The sequence below is a fragment of the Talpa europaea genome (assembly GCF_964194135.1).
Source record: "Talpa europaea genome assembly, chromosome: 15".
Lineage (NCBI taxonomy): Eukaryota > Metazoa > Chordata > Mammalia > Eulipotyphla > Talpidae > Talpa > Talpa europaea.
In genome coordinates this window covers 82696540-82717250 of record NC_140083.1, presented here as the reverse complement: position 1 = coordinate 82717250, position 20711 = coordinate 82696540, and the positions used below count along the sequence as shown (strand labels likewise).

At 56.6% G+C, this 20711-nt stretch overlaps 2 protein-coding genes across 14 annotated transcripts in view; both read left to right on the top strand.

Moving 5' to 3' along the window:
* The window catches only part of R3HDM2 (R3H domain containing 2), a gene marked incomplete at its 5' end in the record, with an annotated part of 43191 nt that extends 34506 nt beyond the window's left edge, over positions 1-8685 (top strand). For all 13 annotated transcript variants that reach the window (XM_084255409.1, XM_084255412.1, XM_084255419.1 and 10 more), the window contains 5 exons: positions 3676-3845; positions 4878-5025; positions 6939-7036; positions 7376-7460; positions 8284-8685. In XM_084255409.1, coding sequence (XP_084111535.1) covers positions 3676-3845; positions 4878-5025; positions 6939-7036; positions 7376-7460; positions 8284-8624 — 842 coding nt within the window. In that variant the 3' untranslated portion in view covers positions 8625-8685. The remainder of the gene's footprint in view (positions 1-3675; positions 3846-4877; positions 5026-6938; positions 7037-7375; positions 7461-8283) is intronic.
* Positions 8686-12678: 3993 nt separating this feature from the next.
* On the top strand, positions 12679-17504 carry STAC3 (SH3 and cysteine rich domain 3; the record flags this gene model as incomplete). Its single annotated transcript, XM_084255677.1, has 10 exons — positions 12679-12895; positions 13092-13189; positions 13378-13450; positions 14265-14362; positions 15995-16061; positions 16238-16287; positions 16531-16616; positions 16719-16770; positions 16862-16999; positions 17075-17504. 10 exons carry the CDS (start codon positions 12679-12681, stop codon positions 17171-17173), a joined length of 978 nt encoding a protein of 325 aa, XP_084111803.1. The 3' UTR covers positions 17174-17504.
* Positions 17505-20711: the final 3207 nt, after the last annotated feature.

The following is a 20711-nucleotide window of genomic DNA, read 5'->3' as shown; positions in this document are numbered from 1 at the left end:
CAGCTATCCCAGGTGAATAGGTTTATACCACGCAGCCTTTCACCGTCTGCCTTTGCCAAGAACTCCCCCCACAACCAAGTACAGCTGCACTTGTTTGCTTCCCTTCACTGCATCCTGACATAACATTACACTGCAGTTAAAGAAAATCCAGGGCTTCTGGAGGGGAGAAAGTCTTAAATGAAGCCTCCAGTCATCTCCATTTGGCTCTGTTGTGGGAATGTCGGAGTGCCCTCTTCTGGTGTGAGGGAGGTATTTGGACTACTTTTCACAAAAGATTTTTTAAACTCTATGTTGAATGCTGTGGAGTGAATTCCAGAATTAATATTTCTTATAAGATATGAGGTCTTACCTTCAAGGAGCAATGACCTCCCTTCATCCAGACCAAACATGGTCTCCCGCAAGCTGAAAGATTTTAAATTTAATAGCCCTTACCCTTTGTTATATTATTGGCCTGCGTAGCTGTTTCTCCTAGTGTCCACCAGGGATACTTGACCTTGAAAATCCCCGATGGGATATGGAAATTTCAAAAACGAGCTGTAGTCTGTGGTGGCGCTTGGTACCTCAGGGCATTTTCTCCCCTGTTTGTTAAAGTAAGAGAGAGAGAGAGAGAGTGAGAGTGTGTGTGTGTGTGTGTGTGTGTGTGTGTGTGTGTGTGTACGCGCGCGCCTGTGGGTATTTTTGTGGTATATCAGTATATCCGATGGGTCTCTGTAGTTACATCTTCAAATTCAGTGTCTTTGAATCAGCAAAAAAAAACAAGTAAAAAGAATTTTTCATTACCTACTCTGGGCCTAGTACCCAGTCTCAGAACACTGAAAAAGGGATTGTTCTGAAAGCTGGCGCACTGGAGCTCTGGTCTGAAATTGGAAGGAAGTAATACAGGGTTTTTTCAAATCAGTAGGAATAAAGGAAATCCTCTTCATCATCTAGTTCCTTTGCCTCTCTGGAATTTTCTATTGTTTTTCCTTTCCTCCTCGATACCCTGGTTGACCCCGTGTGCTGCTTTGTGGTGATGGGCTGCTGTTCTACGCATGCTTGCCAAGAGGCCGCCTCACCATGCCCCTGAGCTAAATCTTCATCCCTGCACTAGGAAATCTAAGAAATGGAAGAGGAGAAACAAGTGCTCTTCCTGCCTCCCTCCCCACTTTACCCTTTACTGGGAAGACTGAAGCCAGGCCCAGCCCCCAGGACGGTTGTGTCACCTTCAGGGGGCAGTTACCCGCCCTTCTTCCCTGTAGCAACATGGTCACTTTTCCAAAAATAAAGGCAGGGATTAGGATTGGCCATTCCTGGAACAACTGTTCTGGTTTATTAATACATTTTTGTAGTTGCCCAGTTTACCTCCAGGCCTAGACTTTAATTCTTCCACTATACTATCAGATATAACATAACCCCAGGAAACACTTGACTTCCTACCAAAATGATGGCTTGCAGTCCCCTCGAGGCCCTTACAGGGACACCTGTCTGGGGAGGGTGCACGCAGACGTGAAGTCGCCGCACTACGTCCACCCAGACTCCCAACTCATAGTGACACAGCAGCACAGCCAGAGGGAGGTGGTACAGAAATAGCCTCTCGCATACCTGCTGGTTCATTTTGTAACTGAAGGATTTCCAGGGCTGAGTCTCTTTCCTCCCCACTCCCTGAGTATATCCCTCTCCCACACCAGCAGGGGAAGAGACCCAGCTGCTATTGATTCTAGCCGATAATTTAAGAAAGATGCCTGTGGACCTTATTTCTCTGGACATTCCTTTCCATAGATTTGATTCCTGGTGGTGAGGCAAAAGCCTTATCAGTCTTCTACCTCGGTGATTTAAAAAACAAAAACAACCAAACAAAATCCAATTCTGCCAGACATAAATGTCATCTGTTTGTATTTATACGGTTTGCTCTGCCCCATCGACCTTTCTGCCCAGGTTTAATGATGCCACTTAAAAAGCCATTCACACGTCCCTTCTCCTTTCAGAGCTTCAAGCTGAAATTGATTTCCTTATTCAGCCCCTCTCTCCCCTTCCCACTCCAGCCAGGCGCCTCCCCCAGCCTCATTATACGGACGCGCTGACAGTGGGCGGCGGGTAGGGTTTTTCTGTTTGCTTAATTTTTTTTATTGCCATGTCCATGAAGAAATAGTGACAGTTGTACTGCTAACGGATGCCACCTGCTTTTGGCTTGAGGAAGAGAAGCATAAAAATAAGCTCATCAGCGGAGTAGTACCCCCCGCTCCCATCCTCGGCTGAGTGAAGGAACACTGCTCCAGGCCAGTGGGGAGGATGTGGTACGGGAGGAGCTCAGGACTGAGGCTGCTGCTGAGAGCCCTGGCTTTTGTTATTATTAGTGGAATCAGAGAAAATAGCAGGAGGACCTTGTCCTTTTCCTCCCCTCGGGATCCTCATGGCTCCTTAGAGTTACATGTTGGTATTGGGGAGGGCTTCCACCGCCTTGCTAGTCCCCACACCCTGCACGCTCATATATCCCCCCACGCTTTCCTGGCTCAGGACATTAAGCTCAGATTATGAGCTACCTTCCAGAAAAGCTATAGATTTGATTATTTTTGCATTGCCCACCCCCCTCAGGTAGCAAGGAGTGTTTGAATGAGGTCAATTGCAGTTTTGTTGGTAGAGGATATTGGAGCAGGTGGAGTCTTAGGGTGGGGAAATAAAATACCCAGAGCTACTGTCATAAGGGGGGAGTTGTTAGATGCGTGATATTCCACAATCATGCGGTTCTCCCGTGGCCTTTCTGCAGCCGTGCTGAATACCCTGTTCCCCTCTGCGGGGGTGGGGATGCGGGAGTGAGCCTGCTGCGCTGAGTATTTGTGCTCTCTGATCAGATGAGCCCTCGAGGGTGGGGGCACTGGCGACTGGAGGATAGCATCTGACAGGTGCCGTGTCCCCGGAGCTGCCCTCCACATCTCCCACCACTGCTTTCCTTTCCTTTTGACCGAAGCTACCTGAGAAAAGCAATCACTCTCACTTCCCAGCATGACTGTGCCCAGGGCAGAGGCTTCAACGTTTCCTGTCACAGGAGGCGCTGTGATGGCAGCAGCAGCTGCAGTCCCAGAGCACTGAGCCATGAAAACAGCAGCTTTGCAGCGGGTCTTCCCACTCAACACCCCCGGTCCTGTTACACCACTGCCACACATGAGCTCAGCCTCACCCCTGACAGAAGGCCTAGCAGGGCAAAAGCAAACCCTCACTCTGAACAGTCCCCTGTAGGGAAATGAAATCCCTGCCCATTCCTCTCTGCCCATCACACTGCTTCTTCCTGCCTTACATGCAGCCATTACCAGGAAAGCCTGCATGTGCCTGTGGCTTTGGCCTGTGCCCCAGCCTGGGCCTGTACGGTGCCCTGACATTTGAGCAGTCTGCCTTGGGCATTCAGTGATGCCTCTCTCTGACAGAATGGAGTGGTTTATGCCAAACATGCCAGAATACCCTCAGCAGGTGAACACCAGGGAAGCACTGGCATCTGGGACTCATGGCCTGACCAGATGTCCACTGGCTTGAGGGGAGGGTCAGAGACCAATCAGCAGCTTTCTCAGATTCCTGGCAAGATGCAATTTAAGTGACCCTGAGGCGAGTGGGTGGATTTGCTTGTTGACTTGCCCACTCAGGGCTAGCTGGAAGGTCAGATTTTAGTTTGAATTAACAACCAACTTCTTTCTTCTGTCCACTTAGGAGTGTCACCTTCCGGGCCAGGTGTGGTGGTCATGCAGCTGAATGTCCCTAATGGACCCCAGCCCCCCCAGAATCCATCCATGGTCCAGTGGAGTCACTGTAAATATTACAGCATGGACCAGCGGGGGCAGAAACCCGGAGACTTGTATAACCCTGACAGTAGCCCCCAGGTAAGTCTTTGCAGCCAAGCTTTATCTTGGCAAGGATGGGACCAGATTCTTCTCAGGGATTAATCTCTACTCCCTGTAATCTTTGCCATCGACTAAGCAACCTCTTTACATGTCTTTTCCTAGCACTTTGTGGAGAGAAACACAAGAAATGGATCTAAACCTAAGGTCTCAAGAAACCTAAGGTCTGGGGCCTCCCTGGTGGCATAAGGGTTAAGTCTCAGCGCTATCACACTACCACTGCTGCAGCCTGACTTTGATCCCCGCCAGGGAACTGACCCACATGGTACAGCAGAGCTCTCCTGTCTCCCCGCTGCTCCCCTCAGCAGTGGATTTCAGTAGATCTGCCTGTTCTGCTCCCCACTCTGTCTCTGGTGAATCCTTCTCATCCCCCGCACCTCTGGCCTGCACCCCAGCTCTTGTATGCATAAATAAATAAATCTTTAAAAAAAAAAAAAAAACTAAGGTTAGAAGGAGAAAGATGAATTCTGAATGATTTCACTCATGTGGAATGTAGAGAAACATGAAAAAGGAACAGACAGAACTACACCAGATAAATAGAAATCTGACTATAGCATAGAGGCTGCCGGCGCGGGAGAGTGGGAGCTGGGAAATCCAAAGGACTATTATGGTGGAGAATAACGGCTGCTCTGGTGGTGGGGGTGATGTGGTAATATAGATCTGAAGAAATGTGAACTTATTCTTTTAAATCATATGCAGTATTGCAAACCAATGTTGCTATGATAAAAAAAAATTAAGGACTAGAAAAGAAAGGAAGCGAGAAACCTGAGGTATCTAAGATGGCAGATGGGACACATACTTGAAAATACTAAGAATATTTAAGATATGTCAAAAAGTACATCTTAAAATAATGCAAATTAATTAGGGACTCAAGGGGTAGTGAGAAGAAATAGTCTGACTTTGGCAGGGTTCAGCCAGAGACGTGTGCTGCGGAACGTGACTTTTAGGCCAAGCCACAGGAACGTCCAGAGGGCAACGCTTGGTGACTGTGTAACGTGTCCTCTCTCCGCGCAGGTCAGCACGCAGCTGAGCAGCAGCCCCGTCACTTCCCCCACCCAGTCTCCAGCACCCTCTCCGGTCACCAGCCTCAGCAGCGTCTGCACTGGACTCAGTCCCCTCCCCGTCCTCACACAGTTCCCCCGGCCTGGGGGTCCAGCACAGGGTAAGGGGTAGGTTAGGGCGGGCTTCTGTCAAGGAGATTAATTAACCTTGCATTAAAGAATGTGTAACCTCCTTTACGTACTGTTCACTGCCAGGTAAGGCAGGACTATGAGCTGGGGAAAGGAGTTCACCAAACTTTCTAATGAACCAAAAATTTTAACCCATCAGTACTAAGTCTGAGGACTAGAAATACAGAGATATTACCGTTTTAGATCACTGGATGTGAACAGAAGACTTGAGTTCAGATTCTGGTTCTACCACTGGCTATGTGATGTGAGCATGTTACTTAAACCTGGAATCAGACCTCAGTTTCTCATCTATAAAATGGAATTAATCATACCTCAGATGGTAATAATCAATCTCATCTACTTTCTGTCTTGGTTGTCAGAAGCATTGTGAAAATAAGGTGACAGGGCCTCCCTGGTGGCACAGTGCTATCAAGTCTCAGTGCTATCAAGCTGTCGTCAGCCACTGCGGCCTGAGTTCGATCCCTGGCCAGGGAGCTCCCCACATGGTGCAGCAGACCTCTCCTGTCTCCCCGCTGCTCCCCTCAGCAGTGGATTTCAGTGGATCTACCTGTTCTGCTCCCCACTCTGTCTCTGGTGAATCCTCTCACCCCTGCACATACACCCACTGAGCCTACACCCCCATTCTTGTACATATAAATAAATAAAATCTTTTTTAAAAAAATAAAAGTTTTAAGTGCTTTGACATATAATATTTATTAACATTAATACGTAGGTAACGGGCCTCCCCGGTGGCGCGGCGGTTGAGCGCTGGGTTGCGAAGCTGCCCGCGGCCTCTGCGGCACCGGTTCGATCCCCAGCTGCTCCCCGGCCACCGGAGGAGGGTCCCACATGGCGCGCAGACCTCTCCTGCCGCCCGCTGCTCCCCTCAGCAGTGTACTTGGGTCCTTCTGCCTGCTCTGCTCCCCGCTCTGGCTCTGGTGAATTCTCTCACCCTCCCGCGCTTCTGACTGTACCCAGTGCATGTGTAAACAGAACAAACAAACAAAACAAATAAATAAATAAATAAACATGCCTCTATTAATACGTAGGTAACACTTCTGGTGCTTAATACATACCAAGCTCTGCTGTAACCGCTTCATGTATCTTAAATCCGTTTAACTTCCCCAGCAACGCAAAGGGTGGGGGGGCTGTACCCAGCATCCATTTTGAGTAACAGAGCCAGGATTTTTACCAGGCATTCCGCCTCCGAGTCTGTCCTTACAGCCTCTGCACCGTGTTGCCTCTCCCGTGAGCCAGAAACCCAGGCCTTGGGCCTCCCCGGTGGCGCAGCGGTTGAGCGCTGGGTTGCGAAGCTGCCCGCAGCCTCTGCGGCGCCGGTTCGATCCCCGGCTGCTCCCCGGCCACGGGAGGAGGGTCCCGCATGGCGCGCAGACCTCTCCTGCCGCCCGCTGCTCCCCTCAGCAGTGTACTTCGGTCCTTCTGCCTGTTCTGCTCCCCGCTCTGGCTCTGGTGAATTCTCTCACCCTCCCGCGCTTCTGACTGTACCCAGTGCTTGTATAAATAAATAAATAAATCTTAAAAAAAAAAAAAAAAAAAAAAAAAAAAGAAACCCAGGCCTTGGATTTGGAGAGGAGATGGGCTACCTGAGACAAAGAAGACATTCCGGGGAATCTGTGGGTTTCCTCCAGGGCTTTTTGTCTATAGGCACAGAACCCTCTTCAGGGGTAAAGGAGCCTAATCGCCTCATTCGTCTTTGAGGCGCAGCCGAGAGCCGGTGAGCTGAGGAAGGGAGACGGATAGTAAACTCGCCACATGGTCACTCTCACCATAGGAAAAATAGGGGTGGTGTGTTTTGTTGTATCCATTTCTAGCGCCCTCCAGAGCCTCGTAAAATTCATGCCATGAAGCTCAAGCTCCTGGAGAACTCTCTGCTCTTCCTCCCTAGGTGATGGGCGGTACCCCCTCTTGGGCCAGCCATTACAGTACAATCTGTCCATCTGCCCGCCCCTGCTTCACGGTCAGTCGTCTTACTCGGTGCATCAGGTAGGAATCTCCCCTTAGCCACAGGGCCATCAGACCCCTGCCCTTCTCCCCCGGACCCTGGCTCTGAGCCATCCGTCTTCACCAGCTGGGTGGACAAGGGAGACAACACACAGAGGGTGAACAGAGTACCCCCGCCCTGTACGCCTTCCTCCCTCCTGAGCCCGGTGCCAAGAAGGAGGGGCTTTGTCTCTCAGTGGTCACTCTGTGGTCACTCTGCCTGCCTGGTGTGGTGGTGTCCTCGGGCTTGGGTACTGCCCCTCAAGTCTCTCAGCCAGACATAGGGATGCGTGGCAGTTGTGCTGTTTGCCCAGGATGAATGTTGCCTTTGAAATGTTGAAGGGACAGAGCGGATTAAAGCATGGAAACCGGAGCAAAAGACAAGCACTCAAGTCTGCCTCCACTGACCTGGGGACAGCAGATATTGGTGAGTGACCCGATGCCAAACCCCTGAGAAAAGGTCTCACCCTCCCCGCTGCATTGGCAGCACAGGATGGGGGAAGCCAGTCTCAGGTGGGGAGCGGAGATGAGACCCTCTCATACTCAAGAACAGGAGAAGTTGACAAGTGAAGGATCTTGGTCCTTCTCACCAGGTCATCCCAGGCCCGGGCAAGAGCCTGGTGAAAACTGGGACTAGCTGAGGGGGGTGCTGAGTCTGTTATCAGCGGGACCCTAATCTTGGATATCTACCTTGGCAGTCCGAGCACCGGTTTGAGAGAAGCTTGACAGAGACTAGAGGGCAGTGATTCCTCCTGCAGGCCTCCGGGGTCAGCATTATGGTCTCTCGGCATTTCTCCTATTGGGAGCATTTTGTTAAAAAAGGAAAGAAAGGGAAACTGACTTTCCTGGATAAGAAGGGGGAATTTTTTTGGGCCAGCCTCTGGGACGGGAACTCTGGGACCTAATTCAGATTGGACTGTTGACTTTGTGAAGGAATGTCAGCAAGAGTCCCGCTCCCTTCACAGCCACAAAAGCCAGTGAAAGAACTGAGGTAAATGTCACCAGGTCTTAAATCTGGGGATTCTGGTTCTCTGTCTCTTCTTGCCTAAGAGAAGAGAAAGCTTCCTTTTTCCTCCATGTTGCCCTGATCCTAGTTGGGATGGGGATCATGTAGGGAGGGCTAAGGGGGAGAGGCTGGACTTCTGAGAATCTCGTGACAGACCTAGTCAGCTGGCTACGTCTCTGCCGGGCCACTATCCAGTTCTCCCTCCTCTGCATCTCTCACAACCGTGTCCTCTCTCCCCTTCCAGTCCTGGGGCGGGTGCTGGAGGTGACAGATCTCCCCGAGGGCATCACCCGTACAGAGGCGGACAAACTCTTCACTCAGCTCGCCATGTCCGGCGCCAAGATCCAGTGGCTCAAGGATGCTCAGGGGCTGCCTGGAGGGGGCGGGGGGGACAGCGGCGGGACTGCCGAGAATGGCCGCCACGCGGACCTCGCTGCCTTGTACACCATCGTGGCTGTATTCCCCAGCCCCTTGGCTGCCCAGAACGCCTCCCTTCGCCTCAACAACTCTGTGAGTCGCTTCAAACTTCGAGTGGCCAAAAAGAACTATGACCTGCGGATCCTGGAGCGAGCCAGCTCCCAATAGACAGCAGGGGAAGGGCCGGCGGCGGCGCTGGGGCTGGGCTGGGGGGCTGAGGGAGCCTGACGGGGCACAGCCAGAGGCCCAGTGAGGGTGGCCGAGCAGAGCGAAGACGGCAGCGTGAAGACGGGAACAGACACTGACACTGGACCGGACTCCTCACCCCCCTGTCAGGGGCGCCCCCTCCCCCTGCTCGGCCCCCCTGCTTCCCCTCTCCTCCCGGCCTCGCCTTGGTTTTCATTTCTTCTCCTGCCCTGAAACTCATTTCTTTTGTATCTCTTTGGTCAGGTGGAATCGGGAGGGCCCGTCCTCCCCAGTCTCCCACCCCCTTGCCATCGCAAGCTCCCCTTTTTTTTGGTCTTTATGAATATATTTATATGGACAGAATTAAGAAAAACAAAATTGATTTCCCCTTTCTCTCACTTCCCCCATCCTGTCCCCCCAAGCCCCTCAGAGTTAAAACATGGGCCTCTCCCCACACCCCGGAACACTCGTATATTGTTTGTTTGAGATTCGTGCCGCAGTAACAGACACAGTATTTAATTGCACATAAAGATGTTTGCTGGGTATATTCACTGTAAATTTTATTTAATCTGATTTTTTTGTTTGTTTGGGGATTTATTTGGGGGGAGGTTGATTTTGTTTTTAAATATAAAAAAAAAACAAACCTGTCACTGGACGTCAGTCCCTGTTTCTCTCTTGCCACGCTGGTGTGGGTCGGGGTGGAGCTTCTGGGTGCGTATAGCCCCGCGGCACCAGAGGGAATGACGTGGCTTGGGACGGCTCTCCCCGGCGCTGTGCACATCTTCCGAACATTTTTCCCTCCGGCCTCCCCCAAATCTTGATACACACTTGGGTCTCTAATGGGACCTTGGCTCTGGGCTCTCCTGACTCTGCCACCTCCGGTGGTTCATTGAGCACATCACCTCCCAACTCTGCATCTCGGTGAGATAAAAGACTAGCATTGACTGGGTGACCTCTGGGGTTCCTCCAACTGTTAAGTTCCCAGATGCTGAGGGCCTTCACGGCTGGGCTGGCGGGGGCGGGGGGCAGTGAGGTCCAGACCTGGCTTGAGATGAGCTAGTCTCATACCTCTCTGAGCTTCTGAAAACTCGTCAGGGATGAAGGGATTGCTTGGACCTTTTGTGTAATGCCAAAGCCAACAGATTGGGTTCTACCTGGCAGGGACAGAAGTGGATCTTTTTTAAAATAAAAACTACAATCAGTTGAATTTGCAGTGCCAACGTAGAGGGCACAAATGCCCGGGAGTACACAGCATTTCCTGGCCTGTGCAGCTGAAGAAAGGTAAAGAAAAGAAGTCACCTGCCTACAAAGTGGATCTTTCCTTCTCTCTCAGACTTTGTGGCGTTCGCTCTGTTCTGCAGCCTGTCCGATCAGGGCTGTTCTGTCTCACCCACCCTTAAAAAGAGAATAAGGACAGTAGGTAGAAATGACCAAGAGCATTGCCCTAGAAATTTCTGGGGTCTGAGTAGCTTATCTTTTTTTTTTTTAAGATTGATTAATTCATTCATTCATTCATTCATTTATTTTATTTATTTTTACAAGCACTGGGTATAGTCAGAAGCGCGGGAGGGTGAGAGAATTCACCAGAGCCAGAGCGGGGAGCAGAGCAGGCAGAAGGACCGAAGCACACTGCTGAGGGGAGCAGCGGGCGGCAGGAGAGGTCTGCGCGCCATGTGGGACCCTCCTCCGGTGGCCGGGGAGCAGCTGGGGATCGAACCGGCGCTGAAGAGGCCGCGGGCAGCTTCGCAACCCAGCGCTCAACCGCTGCGCCACCGGGGAGGCCCTGGGTAGCTTATCTTTAACCAGGCTCCTCTGAAGCTTGTCTGAACCCTACCTCCAATGTCATCCTTTATTTCTTACAGATGCAAGGACTAAAGCAACACTACACACCTCTTCCAAATTGCTCTCCTCAGGGATGAGGGTGTCTCAGCCGAGTATCAGCCCAGAGTAGGAGAAAGCTGCGTCCCGTGAGATGAGAGCGCCAGGCGTCTCGCTGGCCCGTCGCTTCCCGTGCTGGGGCGCCAGAGGAGGAAGATGCACTTAGAGACTAAAGTGACTTAGGAAGTGTGAGGCTCAGAGGGTCTCCATCCAGGAGCCGGCAGTCCTCACAGGGAAGGGCCATGTCTTACAGACTGAACAACTCATGTGGCGGCTTTTACCTTCTGTCCACTGTTAACAGGGCCGTCTCCACCTCATCATTAGACCCTGACTCCGCCAAAGCCCCTCAGCTGGAGGTCCCAGCCTGGCTCTAACTATCCCCTTCACTCACGGACCAGAGAAACAGGGAGGAGTCGGCAGGCAACCGGAGAGGCCAAGCCACACTCCGTGTTCTTCGCTCTAGCCTGGCTGACAGGAGAGTTCAAAGGATTCACATTTTCCTTTCTTCGCTGGCTCCAGCCCTTCCCTTCTCAAGATTTGAGGCTAGATCAGTGCTCAGAGGCTGGAAGCACATGCCCGTCAGAAAACAGTGTGGGGGAGTCGGGGTCGAGGTGGATCTTGGGAAAGGGGATGGGGAATGTTGTTAATGAGTCAGCTTTACCTTCATTCATTTACCGTCACCCAAGTGAGCACGAAACGTGAACAGACACTGTCCTTCCCCGAAGTTAGCCAGCACTGATCTGCTCGTCGGTGGGAAGCCAGGGAGAGCAGCTGTGGGGGATGGGAGCAGTCAGGGGCCAGCCCTGCCCAGACCTCCCGTGTCCAATTTCTCCGTGTCAGCTGTGTCTCAGCTGTCCACTTCCCTCCAGCCCTGTCATTTCACCCTGACACCAAGGCAAGAGGCTCAGAGGTCTGCAAATACCATCTGGGTAGCTGGTGTGAGTACAAAGGGCACTGCTGGGGCGGAGGTGGGGACAGGTTTAGCCCCCAAGGAAGCGGACCAGTCCTCCCAACACCACCAGCAGGACCCGGGGGCACCCTCTTCCCTCCACAGACTGTGGGCTGACTTAGGGAATCCCAAACGTAAGTTGCCTCTTCATCCTTCCGTTTCCAGGGCTCTTCACCCCTGCTCCCCTAGTCCACCGTCTACTCAGCTTCTTTATATCTTTCCTTGTCTGGGAGTAGCTTGGCCTTTAGGAGTGAAATAATTATTCCAGAATGAAAGCTAGGGTTAGAGGGTGGAGTGGAGGTGGGGTCAGGGACGGGAGCAGGAAAGGAAAGGCTCATATTACTCTGAAAACTTAAAATAGCTGAGGTCTGAGACAGGCTTGGAACAAGGCACTGGGCCCTAGGGGCTCAAGAAAGGTAGGGGGCACAAATGCCCAGACCTAGCCCCTGGGCACGCGGGCACTTGCCACCTCTTCAAGAAAGGAGGTCTGGGAGGTGTATGTCCTAGCTCCTGCTCACAGCTCCCCAGGAGAAACAGTTCCTGTGGAAAACCCCTAAGGCCTGCAGCCTTGGGCACGGCATTAGCACTGTGAACTCTGGGGTCGCTCCTCAGGGCGGAGGCGGGTTATTGGTTTGAGAAACTGGCTGAGTAGTTCACTGGCCTGTTGAGGTTTTCTCTGGACCTCCAGGAATCTGCTCTGTCGAAGGATCTCTGCTTAATCCTATTTCTCCCAAAGTCTCTCCTTCAAGGATCACCCCTATTATACTTCAAGGGACAAGAAGGGGGTGGGGGTGGGAAGTCAGGGGTTAGATTTCACAGTGGGGTCCAACCTCTTGCAGGATGACAGAAAAGGAGGTGCTGGAGTCTCCTAAGCCCTCCTTCCCAGCAGAGACCCAGCAAAGCGGGGTGAGTCTGGACCTCTGACCACTGGGTGTGGGAGCTGGGAAGCCATTGCGGCCTTGAAGCAAAGTGCTTGGCTTAATCTCATGTGTATGTGTTGAACATGTTGTTAGAATGCTAGCCAATACCTGCCGTCCCCAGTACCCCCTAATCCTGGGGGGTGTCCCTTGTTCCAGGCTAGAAAAACAGCCAGTTAGCTCCAGCTCACCTACTCCAGAGAGGAGGGCAGGTGTTTAACATCTACTCCCTCCCCCTCAGCTTCAGCGGCTGAAGCGGTTGTTCAGGAAGGAATCCACAGAGACCAAGGAGATGGAGCTTCCCCCCGAGCCCCAGGCCAACGGGGAGGCAGTGGGTGCTGGGGGGGGGCCGATCTACTACATCTATGAGGAGGAGGAGGAGGAAGAGGAGGAGGAGGAAGAGCCGCCCCCAGAGCCTCCCAAGCTCGTCAATGATAAACCCCACAAATTCAAAGACCATTACTTCAAGAAACCCAAGTTCTGTGATGTCTGTGCCCGGATGATTGTGCGTGAGTTGTGGCGGGAGGTGGCGAGACGGCGGGGGCGGGGGCCAGGCAGGCCAGGCGAGGGCTGACTTTAAGGAAATGCTGTTAAGAGACCGAGGTGTCAAGTCTCAGCAGAAAGGAGCCTGAAAGCTAGAGTAGAGGCGGAGGCCCCGAGGGAGGGAAGTCAGGGCCTCACCCGAGGGTTCTCCCCTCTCCCAAGTCAACAACAAATTCGGGCTCCGGTGCAAGAACTGCAAAACGAACATCCACGAGCACTGTCAGTCCTACGTGGAGATGCAGAGGTGCTTCGGCAAGATCGTGAGTAGGCTCTGGGGGCAAGAGCGCAGGCAGGAGGGACGTGCGGCCCGTCCCTCCTCAGGCCATCCCTCCCGGGTCCCTGCTTGGTCTTCTCCGCCTGCTGCTCTAAGAAAGGGCAAGCACTCGGGTAGCTGGAGTGCCGGGGCCTCCCTGCTGTCTCTAATGCTGCTTCCCATCCCACCCGACAGCCCCCTGGTTTCCATCGGGCCTACAGCTCCCCGCTCTACAGCAACCAGCAGTACGCTTGCGTCAAGGATCCCTGTAAGTGCCCCGGGGGGACTGAGGGGTGGGCGAGCCCAGGGGTGGTGTCAGCACCACGTCTAGTTTTGGAAACCAACCACTGACCCAGAAAGATTCTATTTCCCGTGGTTCTCTCTTAACCTGTTCATATTTTAGCCGTCTTGGATGCAGAGACAATAATTTACTGGTTTTTAGCCAAGGGAAGGAGATTTAGCAGGGGCTCTGTCCAGCCAGCCAGAGACGGCCAAAACAGACACCTTCATCTGCCTGACTTCAAAGTCTGTACTCTTCATGGGCAAAACCATGTCTAATCACAAACAAGGGTCCTAGACTGCCCTCGTCAACAGAATATGCCAGATGAGGGGCTGTGGGCATCCTGGGCAGATTCATAATCTGGCGGGGCTTGACACTTTGCACCGTTTGGAGGAGAGGCTGAACACTGAGGAGCATGGATAGACAGAGAAGAACCCAGTTGGTTGCACTCAGCCTGCATATGCCACTCGGCAGAGCAAAAGCCAGCCTGAAGGGACCACTCTTCTTAGGATTCCCAGCATTCCCCAACTCCCAAGCAGCTTACCAGCAAAGCTGTCTTTCCATCATCATGTAATGCTCTGCCTAAGGGTGCGCGCCAATTTGCTTCTCCATCATTACGCATCTACTGATGTTCTAGAGCTCTGCATAGGCTGATGACTTAGGTATGCCCAGCTGGCCCCTTCCCCGGCCCTACACACACCCAGACCCACAGTCTTCAATCCCAGCTCTCCCCTAGGGGGTGTCCTGCTCCAAGCCTTGCTCTGCCTCCCCAGTAATGTCTTTCTTCTCCCATCCCTACCAGCTGCTGCCAATCACAATGACCCTGTGTTTGAAACCCTGCGCACTGGGGTGATCATGGCAAACAAGGAACGGAAGAAGGGACAGGCAGATAAGAAAAATGTGAGCACCAGACCTTCTACTGAGGTCCTCTCCAGAGACCCAATGGAGCAGAACCTGTCTACCCTCTGGAAAGTTGACAGAAGCTAGGAATCATCTTCCCCTAAAATCGCACACAATGCATCAGACATTTTTGCACACAATTTTAGAAAGTCTCTTAAGAACTCTTGCCATACAGAGTGTTTTCTCCAGGAAATTGTTAGATAAAGCACCACAACCAACTCAAGGCTAGACCCCAGGCAGCAGAGGCTGAAGACGCACTTCTGGATTTGGCAAAGAGAACTTGTCATGCCAAGTAATCAGAGAATTCTAGATGCATGCAAGGATCCATAAAGGTCATGATCTGACCTGTTATCTTTTTCTTTTTAAGATTTATTTATTTATGCCTACAAGAACTGGGGTACAGGCCAGAGGTGTAGGGGGTGAGAGGATTCACCAGAGACAGAGCGGGGAACAGAACAGGCAGACTGACAAAATACACTGCTGAGGGAAGCAGCGGGCGAGACAGGAGAGGTCTGCTGAGCCCTGTGGGGAGCTCCCTGGCCGCGATTGAACTCGTGCTGCAGTGGCTGCGGATAGCTTCATAGTGCTGATGCTTAACGCCTTGTGCCACCAGGGAGGCCCTGACCCATTTATCTTATGGATGAGAAACTGAGGCACAAAGCTAGTGACCAGGAGTTACTTCATAATGGGGCTACTTGGTTGGTAATGCCATAGACTTACATTCAGTTCAGAAAGAAATTTGTGAGCATTTGTTATCTTTCTGGGCAGCCAGGATGGGCTCATGTGATGATGGTTACAGTCAGATGGATTCCTAGAATTGGCTGAATGAGAGTAGCCAAAATATCCTAGTTCTTCAAGAAGTATCCGGCTAGAGGGAGGTTTCTGTGGCCAACCGCCATGATTTGATCCTGAGTCCTCACCTATGGACTTTTTCCTCCCGGGTGCAAGTGAAGGTATAAATGGTATACCCGTTAAGTTTGTGGGGCACCTAGGAGGGAAAACGTATACACTAACGAATATATTTTAAAATCTTACAGACTAGGAGAAAGGGTAAAAACAAAAATAATTTGAAATTCTATAGAGAAAAATGCCTGTATCTGTTCTTGGATCAAAAAAAAAAAATCAACTGCACAAAAACAATCAAAGATCTAGCCTCAGAGCAGTGGACGCGGATGTTGGGTGCAAATTAGGGATTTCTATGGGGTGAACTGTGCCTCATCCGGCACCAGCACTGTGATTTGGCCGCTTCCAGAAATGTCTGGGGTTCTCTTGTCTTCTAAAGATTCTACAGACTCTGCTGCCCGTTTTTCTTTTATTCCTGGAATCAGAGCCTGTGGTGATTTGAACAGGCTGAGAGTGATTAGAGAAGGTAGGACGGCCATGCCAGCCGGCCTCAGGGGCCGCGCGGCTTCTGTATTGCTCCAGGGCGCAAATCAGGATCAGTAACAAAATGACAGGGAGACTGGTCAGTCTTCACGTAGGCTTCGCTGCCACCCGCCATGGCCGTACTTTGCAGGACTCTGGGCGCCCGGTCATTAGTGACACGGAGGCATAGTGTGGGTGACTGGTCTCTAGTTCCTGGCCTAACATTGGGCTCCCAAGACAACACCCTAACTCTGGTGCCCCCTCCAGCCTCTAGCAGCCGTGATGGAAGAGGAGCCAGAGTCTGCCAGACCCGAGGAGGGCAGACCTCAGGGTGGTGAGTGGAGCCCACTTCTGTCCACGGAGACGGAATAGAGTCAGGGCCTCAGCCCTAGCTCAGGAGAGGGGGGCAGAGGGTACGCGGCTTTGGGGATGAGATGGAAAGAGGCGCTTCCACAGAATGAGAACCACCCTCCGGAGCCAGGGGCAATCTGTTGGCATGTCCCACCCCAGGAAACCCTGACGGGGAGAAGAGGACTGAAAAGAAGACTCCCGACGACAAAGTGAGAATCCTTTCCCCTGTGGGGACCCTCGTCCCCTGCGCCCCCACATCTGCCCCACTCACCGGGCTCTGGAGCTCACGCTGGGCCCGTGGACTCCCACCTCAGCCGCCTTCTACACACGCACACACCAGCACCTTCCCTGGGGGGGCCTGGAGGCCAGTGGGGATGCTGTCCGGGATGCCCTGCGGGGACGCCTGCGCCTGGGGGGGGCGGGAGCCCTGAAACTGCCTCCTCTCCCCGCAGCACAAGCAGCCCGGCTTCCAGCAGTCGCATTACTTCGTGGCTCTCTACCGGTTCAAGGCCCGGGAGAAGGACGACCTGGATTTCCCGTGAGGCCTTGGATGGGGTGGGGTGTGCTGGGGGCGGGGGGGGGCGCTCGGATGTTGGGGCTGGGCTTGAGCGCAGGTGTGTGACGGGTCTGTCCCCCCCAGGCCGGGAGAGAAGATCACGGTGATCGACGACTCCAATGAGGAATGGTGGCGGGTGAGAGAGGGGGGCGGGGACGGGGGCGGGGGGCGGGGGGGCGTTGTGGGGGGGCGCGGGCCGAGACCGACGCTCCCACCCGCCCCCCCAGGGGAAGATCGGGGAGAAGGTCGGATTTTTCCCTCCGAACTTCATCATCCGGGTGCGCTGCGGAGAGCGCGTGCACCGCGTGACCCGGTCCTTCGTGGGCAACCGGGAGATCGGGCAGATCACGCTCAAGAAGGACCAGGTAGCCGCCGGGCTCGCGTGGGGGCGCGTGGCCCCGGCCCGCGGCCCCGCGCCTGACCCCGCCCTCCCGCCGCAGATCGTGGTGCAGAAGGGCGAGGAGGCCGGGGGCTACGTCAAGGTGTCCACGGGGCGCAAGGTGGGGCTGTTCCCCGCCGACTTCCTGGAGGAGATCTAGGCGGCTCGGCGACGGCGGGCGGCGCGGGCCTTCGGGGAGGGCCCGGTTCCCGCCCGGGCCTCGGTGCCGGCACCGGAGCCGCCGCGGCCAGCCCTGGGCCTCGGTACCGGTACCGGAGCCGCCGCGGCCAGCCCTGGGCCTCGCGGTACCGGAGCCTCCGGAGCCAGCCCCGGGCCTCGGTACCGGAGCCGCCGCGGCCAGCCCTGGGCCTCGCGGTACCGGAGCCTCCGGAGCCAGCCTGGGCCTCGGCGCCGGTACCGGAGCCGGGAAGGTCCCCACTGGCAGGCGCGGGGGGCAGTGAAGCTGTGAAATGCCGGGAATGTGTTAAAGTTTGGACAAAGTGACACACGTCTGTCTGGCTTCTGGACGCCGAAGGGAGCGGGAGGCGCGGGGGATCCCGCGGGTCTCAGGGCACGTCGTGGGGTAACCCGAGAGCCGCGCGCGCCGGGCAGGTGGGGTGAGGAGACGGGCGCGCCCGCCAGCAGGGCCCCCGCTGTCGGCGAAGGAAGGGGAGCCGGGCCGGGGCCGCCGGCGCTCGTCCCTGGGGCCGCGCCCCGGCAGAGCCCGCGCCCCCGCCCGCCGCGCCGCGGCCGGGGTGCCCTCGCGGGGCCGGCCGCCAGGGGGCGGTGCGCGCCCTCGGTTGGCGAGCGCGGCGGGGAGGGAGACCGGAGCCGCCAGCCCAAGACCCCGGGCCCGGGAGGGGGCGGGGTGCGTGCCGTCTCCATGGCAACGCCGCCTCGAGTCCTCCGGGAACCCGGCCAGCGAGGCCGGGGGGCCTCCCCCCCCGCGCGCCCCGGCCCCAGCCCGCGGCGACAGGTACGCGGCGAGGGCGCGGGGCCGACAGCAGCCGCCCGCGCGGAGACGCCCCCTGCGGCGCGCCGGATGCAAATGTTGTTATTTGCATATGCAAATATGCTAATGCGCCGGCCCCGGTCAGGGTAGCAGGTGGCGGGGAGCGGGAAGGTGTGGGGAGGAGCTGAAGGAGACGGGGAGTTTGGGGGCTCGGCAGCCCCCGCCAGGGGCGGCCGCGGTGGTCGCCGGAGCGGGCAGGCGGAGGGGCTCGGCCTGCGGATGGGGGAGGGTCGGCGCGGCCAGGCAGGAGAGCCGCCTCTGCCCGCTGTCTGCCAGGCCCGCGGCTGGCACCGCCTAGCAAGGTTGGCAGCGGGAGCCGGGCACCATCTGCCGCTGCGGGGGGAGGGCAGGGGCTCAGCTGGGCTGGGGAGGAGCAGGCCCCGGCCGGCGGCCCTTCCTCCCCGCGCCGAGGGGCGGTGGGGGTCGGCGAGCGCCCGTTCGCGTCGCCCTTGACAGCCCCGGCGCCTGGGGGTGCGGCGGGCGGGGAGAGGACGGGCGCCCCTCTTCAGCCACGCTGGGGCTGAAACGGGAGCAGCTCGCAGCCCCCCCCTTCACAGCCACGCGAACCAGGCTCCTGCCCACCCTTCCCGGGCCGGCCGTGGGGGCGGGACGGACGGCGGGTCTGTGTCCGTCGGGAGGGCTGAGGGACTCCGAGCACCAGAGCCCCCCGAGATCCTGCCAAGGGCCCCCCACAATGCTGAAGCAAAACCAATTTACTGGCTCATTGGGCGGCGATGCTGGCGTGGGGGTGCTGAGAAGCAGAGAGAGCGGCTGTTCTCCCCCTGCACTCGGGGGGCACCCCCTTCCCCGCCTGCCGGAGCCGGCAGCTGTCCCTAATTAGAGCGGCGGTTTAATTGGATTTATCAGCAGTTAATAGGAAATTAAGCAAAGGGCCCGGGAGAGGGGGCAGCGTCGAGGCCGTCTGCGCGCTGAGGCCGGGGCCGGGCTGCAGGGAGGGGGCGGGCGGGCTCGGTCCTGGCGCCCCAGGCCACACCTTCTCCCCACCCCTCCCCGAGGCCGGCGCGGGGCCCGCAGCGAGGAGAGAGCAGGTCTCGGGGGAGGAAGCTGGGCGGGACCGAGAGCGGCTAAGCCCCTGATGCCCCTCAGCTCCCCGAGGCCGCAGCCCGGGTGATGGATGATGCTGCTGGCGCTGCAAAGGTCAGAAGTCTGGGCCAGGAGCGGACGGAATTGAAAACAAGAGCAGAGCGGGGGTGGGTTACAGGGCCCGGGACAAGACCCACCCTCCGCCCCTCCCCACGGCCACTGCACTCGTTCTAGAAAGTGCTCCTGACGTGGAAAGCAGGCCGCGGGCCCGGGGCTGCAGGATGACCCTCTCCCCTCCGGCTCTCAGCTGCGCGGGGATCCCGGGGCGCCCACCTCGGCGCCAGGGCCCTGTGTGGCTCCTACTGCTCGCCCCAGCCGGGAACCTCTGGGTTGGCTGTGGCCAGAGTGCCCCAAGGTCAACACCACCCACCTTTGGTGCCAAAGAAGGACGCTGGCCTGCTGTCCACCCAGGAGGTGGAGCCGGGGTGCGCAGCCCCAGGCTCCGCGTCGCCAGGCCCCATTTTGTGGCTAGGCCGACAACACCTGCTTGGGGACAGCAGCCTCCTCACTGCGCCGGGCACACAGGCAGCAGCCCCTGCACATGTGTGGGTGCAAACCTCTGACTGTGTGGGGGTCTGTGTCCCTAGTCTGTGACCCTCGGGGATGTGTATGTGTGTGCACGTGCGTGGTGCCCGCGCCCTTGTGCCTGCGCCCCAGGTGTGTGGGGTGTCTCAGTGGCCCAGGTGTGCCATGTGTGCTACTGTGTGCGCCCTGGTAGGGCGCCCCGGGGTGCATCTGTCCTGAGTGTGCTGTTGTCCCGTGCTCCCTCCACCTCTGTTATTGTTGCCTCCGCCTGCGGGGTGTCTGAGTGTGCACAGGTGCGTAGTGTAGGCAGGTGTGCGCGCCTCGCCTGGCGTGCCCCGCGCGGGGGCAGGGCCGCCGTCTCTGCCTGCGGGCCGCGGGCCACGCGAGCGTCGGGAGGCGCCTGCGGCACGAGTGTGCGGCTCCGGCGCCTGTGGCTGCAGGTGTGCGCTCCGTGACAGCGCGTGGGCGTGTGCCTGGGTGTGAGCCGCGCGCTGCCGTGTATCCGAATGACAGTGACGCACGCGCGCGGGTGTGAGTGAGCGCGGGGAGCCCCCCCCCTCGCTCGCATCTCCATTGCTCCCGGCTGGGCCGGCCCCGCGCGCATCCTCCATCCATTATTGAAGAAACAGCCGCGTCCGCTCCAATCACATCCACACGCCCCCCACGCCCCGCGCGCCCCGCGGCCCCTCTGGGTGCCGGGAGGGGGAGCCGCGGCGCAGCTGGGGCTCCGGGCGGGGGCGGGCGCGTGACCCCGAGCCCGAGCCGGCGGGGCCGGGACGCCGGGGTCCCGGGCGGGCAGCGCTTGGCAGAAGCAGATGGCGCGGGCGTCTTTGTCTGGCTCGCGGCCGCGCGACCCCGGCCCGGCGGCCCCGGCTGATGCAATCGCGGCTCCTCGGCGCTGGGACGGCGCCCCTGACGGCGGCAGCGGGGCAGAGCCCCCGGGCGCAGAGCAGACGGGGGGCGCCGCCTCCCCCGCACCCCCCTCCAGTGCCCGCGGGAGGACGCGGGCGGGCGGGCGGCGGTGACCCGGAGGGGCCCCGGGCAGTGCCCCAGGCGT